The sequence below is a fragment of the Peromyscus californicus genome, unplaced genomic scaffold (assembly GCF_007827085.1).
Source record: "Peromyscus californicus insignis strain IS unplaced genomic scaffold, ASM782708v3 Scaffold_13__1_contigs__length_99412109, whole genome shotgun sequence".
NCBI classification, from domain to species: domain Eukaryota; kingdom Metazoa; phylum Chordata; class Mammalia; order Rodentia; family Cricetidae; genus Peromyscus; species Peromyscus californicus.
The window spans coordinates 10436944-10442943 of NW_026294424.1; the positions used below are offsets into that span (position 1 = coordinate 10436944).

Genomic DNA, 6000 nt, shown 5'->3' on the forward strand with positions numbered 1-6000 from the left:
TGTTCATGTAGGCAGTTTTTAAAATAGTACGTCTTTTAAAGTTTGTATCTCCTTGCTTAGACTTTGAGGACCTAATTCTAAGTTGTTAGACTCTGCCCTGATGTCCCAGCTGCCTTGAAAATGGGATTATTAGCCCCAAAGAGTAAGACTGCCTTCACCCTACCCACAGAGCTCAGAAAGTTGTATTGCTTGGTGCTGTCGGTCCCAGCCTCCAAGTCCTGTTTGAAAACTGTCACACTGTTAGACACTCCTGCCACCGCTACTGCCAGCTACTGTTGAAGACAACAGCCGTAGCCATAAGCTGACAACCCCAGTGCATGAAAAATGGTCTGTGGTGTCTAGAGCCTGAAGCATTAGGCCTCGGGTTGGAGCTGGTTGGTGGCCTGCCCATACCAAAGGCACTTCCCCTTCTACCCACCATTCTGAGTGCAACAGAAAGCCCCCAGCCAGTTATTGGTATCACAAGGAGTAGAATCAGTCAACATGAACAGACCTGGGGGTAGATTTCTGTCCAGCAATGCCAGGGAATCAGTCACAGTCTCACTCTGGGATCCCAGGGAGAACCCCAGCTGAACTACCAGAGCAGGGCCATGATAAAGGGGTGTGCTGTGAGCCACTGTGCTGCCCAGAGATCACTCACCACTCAGCCACAGGAAATGACAGTGCAGCAGGGAGCCCTCGCCTATCAGTGATTTCTAATCAGAACAAAGGAGCTGTCCCTCCATGGGGGAACTCAAAACCCAAGGCAGGCATGCCACAGGATTAGAAATTAGTTCCCTAACCACACTCCATAAGAAATGGGTGACAGTGGTGAGGCACTGTGTGGAGACAAGAATGACTGCAAAAGATCAGATAGAGGGAAAAACCGCTCAGAGATTGAGGGCATTGCAAGTTGGAACTGCCAGGAAGCAGAATATGTTTTAGTTTTTTCTTGTAGGTTTTAGGATTGCTATTTTGCAAAACATGGTCTTGCAGACTCAAACAGTCCATGCTTATCTCTAAGCAACCATTGTTGCCATCATCACTAAGGACCATTACTCATCAATTATCACGGGATTGTTAACTTAGGGATCCTGCTGTTTGAACAGCCTGATCTAGCAGCACCAGCTTTACAAGGCTCTGTTTCTCCCAAGCCAATGACTCCTTGTGACCCACAAAGTGTCAGAGTCCAAAGGGGACCTTGCATTATCTGGATTGCCTCTCAGTATCTTGCTACAAACAGAGTGTGGACTCTCTGCACTGCCCGATTGGTCAAGTATCCTCCCAAATGGCATGTTTTAAATAACTTTTTGACATTTGTTTTGTTTGTATGTGAGAACATGAGCAGGTGTTTTAGGTCAGAGGATAACTTGTAGGAGTCAGTTCTCTCCTTCTACTGTATAGACTCCAGGGATCAAACTCAGGCTGTTAGACATGGCAGCAAGCACCCTTACCCCACTGAGCCGTCTTGCCAACCCAGCCCCAAGAATGACATTTTAATCACTTCAGCTGAGTGTCTGTGAGTAAAGTATACTCTAACTGGGCAAATACACAATAATCCAGAAAACACAACATAAATGTCCAGGAAATTATCTGTCACCCAAGCCCTTCCTCTGAGGCCTGCAAGTCTTTCTTTCAAGAACACATTGCCCCAAACTGCTTCCCTGAGCTCATTCTGTGTTTGAATTTCAGTCTTTGAAACGTGAGGTTGAAATAGAATTCTCTTGGCTACACATCTGAATTGATTTGCATTCAAGCCCAAACTTTGGAAATAGTTCTCCTGAAAAGAGTTTATTTTTTTTTTTTTATTTTTTTTTTTTTTTTTTTTTTTTTTGGTTTTTCGAGACAGGGTTTCTCTGTGTAGCTTTGCGCCTTTCCTGGAACTCACTTGGTAGTCCAGGCTGGCCTCGAACTCACAGAGATCCGCCTGGCTCTGCCTCCCGAGTGCTGGGATTAAAGGCGTGCGCCACCACCGCCCGGCAAGTTTATTTTTAATAATGAAGATCGGAAAGACTTTTTTCTGATGCGTTCATCTCTATGTTACACAGTTCTAATCAGGTTTCAAAAATAGTATTCTGTCTTATTTGAAAAATTAATAAAGCTCTGACATTCTGACAGGACTGATTTTATAACCAGATAATTACACAAATGAAAATAGAGAATTATTTTAATGGGAAGTGGCTTGTAAAACATGCAGATGTTGAAATAGGAAGTAAATGATAACTTATGGAGAACATCGTGTGGAATCCGATGTTTCTGTCACAGCCACAGCAGCTGCTGGCCTGCTCCTGAAAGCAGACAATGAAACCTGTTACCTGAGGCTCCAAGCAGGTGGCCTGGGACCCTGCATATGCCTAGACCTTCTTTTATTAGGGCTTTCTCTTTTTGGTTTCACTAGAGTGCTAACCTTTTATCTGCAGCCATTGAGGACAGGACAGGCAGGAAGTAGAATAGACTGCACTGGAAACATAAACATACATCTGTTTTTAGCAAGAAAACAGCAAACATATCCAAGAATAAAATGGACTTAAGTGGCCACAGCATGTCCGTATAAAGAGGCCAGCCTGAGAACAGGTGGAGGCAGTTAACTCCAGGGGTGACCATTTAGTGTTTCCTTCCTTGCATTATCTGGAGGTTCATCCACCACCTAGGGCTAGGATACTTAGCAGAGACAGAGCATGGGGAGAAAATGGGCAGGGTAAGCAGCTGCCCAGGCTTCCATAGGGCCTCTATTCCCCTTGTCCCACCCACACACAGCACAGCCTTGAGCAGCAGCTGCAGCTTTCCAGGTGTCTAGAAATTGGAGCTTTCTAACCGTGCTGCCCTGAAGACGACTAGAAAGTGGATCCAATCCATTCCTGAGGGAACTAAAACCCAAACCCGAAACTGTACTCTTTGCCGGTTTCTCCCATCCTCCGAGGACTCACACCAACCCCCTCCCTCCATCTGTACCAGCCCTGGTCCCACTCGGTACCAGCCTGTCCTCTCCACCATGGGCCTAGCTGAGTCCCCAGGGTAAGCTCAGAGCTTCAGTCACACCACACTTGCACTTGGCCTAGTATTTCAGAACTCCATGGCCCATTTCCTTCTGGTCCCGGCTCGCTGAAGGCCTGAGTGAACTCAGCCCAGAGAATCAGGATGTCCCCAGTACACACAGCTTTCCCAGAGCCAAGGGAGCTGGGCCAGCAGCACCTGGGTCCATGGGCTTTGTATTGCACCTGCTAAGTTTTTGCCAGTTTTCAGATAAGGAAAACAAGGGTCAGAGGAGCAGAGCAATTTGTCCCCGAGGTCAAAGCCAGGCAGTAGAGAGCACAGGGTTTAATCGAGCCCAGTGACCTTTTCAAGAACACAAAGAAATCTCATTCTCTTTCGAACTGCCAACTGTGCCCCTTAATGTGCCCCCCCCCCAATCTCTCCACATGCCTAGGCAATTCGTCCCCCACCTTACAGTTTAGGTAACAAGGTCTGCTTCCTTCTTACCTACCTGGGCCAGCTGGAGTGAATGGTGTAGATGATTTAATTCATGCCAAGGCAGCAGGATCCTGGGCATCAACCCTGACTGTGCTGAAGCTAAGTGGCCCCTGGGCTTGGTCGGGGAGCTCAGTGCTAAGAACCTCCTCTTGGATGGTAAGCTCGTGATGGACCGCCTCCTCAATTTCCTGAAGCTGCTGGGCCTCCCATTGCCTCAAGCGTTGCATCTGTGTAGAAGACAGAAATCCGCAGAACTGCCGTCACTCTTGGTAACCAATGTGCACAATGCACTTGGGGAAGGAAAGTCCCCAGCAGGTCTGGGGCCCTCGTTCAGGTCTGAGATACCAGCCAAACCCACAGGGTTCTCCCTCCCTGTCTTCTGTGTGTTACCCCAAGTGTGGAGAAAGGGTGGATCCCAGACCTAGGCTTTCACAGTCTCAGGAGAGGTCAGCGCCTGAAGCTTATCAGAGTGAGAATCTAAAATCTGCAGGCAGTGGGTAGAAAGCAGAGGCCCTGCCATGAAAGAGGCTGGCTGTACTGATATCTGCTACCCTAGAGGTTAGCATCCTCTGGAGGATACAGGGGAGAAATGAACTGGAAGAAAATTCCTCCTGAGCGAGACCCTCCTGAGCCAAACCCTCACGCTTCAAGCTTCGGGTGGGAGGGTTTGGAATTGGGGTCTGTTGACAGGAACTGGAAACTGACAGAAAGCATGTGTTTGTTGTTTGAGATGGTCTCAGGTATGTAGCCTAGGCTGGCCTCCTGCCTCTGACTTCCATTGTTGGGGTTACAGCTGTTCCCCACACCTGGCCTAAAGATACGTATTCTTTTTTTTTTTTTTTTTTTTGGTTTTTCGAGACAGGGTTTCTCTGTGTAGCTTTGCGCCTTTCCTGGGACTCACTTGGTAGCCCAGGCTGGCCTCGAACTCACAGAGATCCGCCTGGCTCTGCCTCCCGAGTGCTGGGATTAAAGGCGTGCGCCACCACCGCCCGGCAAGACACGTATTCTTAATGCTCTGTCTACTTTGGCCACTGCTCCTGCCAGGATGCTTTCTGGTACTTACCTAATCTTCGGGCTCTGGTAAAGAGTGGCCCTGGCATCAGGAGAGGCAGAAGCACCCCAGAGAGAGGCAGGGGTTAAGTGCGGCTTGTGCTCTTGCTGTGTGAGAGTGAGCTATCTCTGTCCCAGTACTGTGGCTAGGGAAGGGATTGGGGCAGCTCAGCCAGGTCCTGAGAACTCAGGACCCTCCCAGATGGTAACAGCATCCTGCTGTGTCTAGGATCAAAGTTCAGTAAAGAGCCTAGATGGCCCTTTAGGAGAACTTAGGTAGTGAGGTGAAAAATGGGACAATTCCTGTCAGAACCCTCAGTACTGAAGACAGTTACAGCACCTGGATGCCCATGAGCTAGAGGCCTGGGACAAGAAACAGCCAGAGCCTGCACTGGGGACCAGGCTTGCAAAGTCCCGGGCTGGGAAGTCATGGTGTCCACAGGCAACAGCATCCATAGCATCCCTTCTGAGCAAAAAGCTGTCTTGAGACAGCTGAGCCTTGAGTGTCAGAAAAGCTGGAAGGCCCTGTGACCTCATAGGCAGAGGTGAGTATACTGTGCACACCCCATGCTTGGGGCCAGAGGAACCTGAGTGATGGAAGGTAAATGTGCCCCTCCCCTATACCACAGCTGGGAAGCACACAGGGACCTAGAACTCCCTAAGGACAGGGCTGGGATGGGATGCGGGGGACCTACTGCAGCTGCCCGCTTCTTTGGGTCTCGCCTCCTCTGCCAGGCGGTGTCTGAAATTCCAGGCATCCCCGAGTTCCTTGGCCAGTTCACTGCCTGCAGGGCCTCTATCTTTGGACGCTCCTCCTTGTTCAATGAGGCTGACATGCATGGCTCTTCCTCTGCAGCTAAATGGTCTGAATAGGGCTCTACCTGCCCACTGGAACTCTCAAAATCCTCAACAGTTGAAAGCCTCTTCTTTCTGAAGGTGGCTGTGGGGCTGAACCCCTCCAGCTGGGACACAGGATCCTGGAAGGAATCTTCAGATGTCAAGGACCAATTGCTTTGGAAGTTCCTTCTTGGGGGCCTTGGGCTCCAGCCCATAGCCATCTCCTGAGGAGTGCTGTGCATGGCAGGTTTCTTCCAGTCTGGCCTCTTTATCACTTGAGAGGAGATCAACTCAGGAATCTGGAGATAAACACAGGAATCTGGGTCCTAGACAGTTGCAGCATGCTTCATGGGAACACAATACATTCTCATCCAAGCACAACCACCCAGAGACACATATCCAGTGGCCACAGAGAAGGAAGCATTAAGCACTGAGGGTCTGCACCCATGCCTGGAGACTCAAACCACATGCATGATGGGACACTCCCACTTCCCTGTTCCTTTATATTGATAGTTAATGACAGCGCAGGGAGCCACGGTCAGAGATGGGTCTCAAGGATGGGGTTGAAGCGCAGAGAATGTTCCAGAAAACTGCCTTCCCAGGGAGGAAAACAGTTAAGTGTTACCAATGAAACAGTTAACAGAATCTTAACACAGAAAATAA

The 6000-nt window shown here is 49.2% G+C and overlaps 1 protein-coding gene across 1 annotated transcript; it reads right to left on the minus strand.

Moving 5' to 3' along the window:
- Positions 1 to 3500: 3500 nt before the first annotated feature.
- Ccdc201 (coiled-coil domain containing 201) lies at positions 3501 to 5579 on the minus strand. The gene is made up of 2 exons (XM_052736020.1): positions 5196 to 5579; positions 3501 to 3677 (listed from the first exon to the last, which is right to left on the minus strand). Exons 1-2 carry the CDS (start codon positions 5577 to 5579, stop codon positions 3501 to 3503), a joined length of 561 nt encoding a protein of 186 aa, XP_052591980.1.
- Between the last annotated feature and the right edge of the window lie 421 nt (positions 5580 to 6000).

Excerpts from the sequence above, each read along its gene's own strand:
- Ccdc201 (XM_052736020.1), bottom strand. The coding sequence starts at position 5,579 with ATGCACAGCACTCCTCAGGAGATGGCTATGGGCTGGAGCCCAAGGCCC. Across the intron at positions 3,678-5,195 it reads CAAAGAAGCGGGCAGCTGCA|ATGCAACGCTTGAGGCAATG; the intron begins GTAGGTCCCCCG and ends TCTTCTACACAG.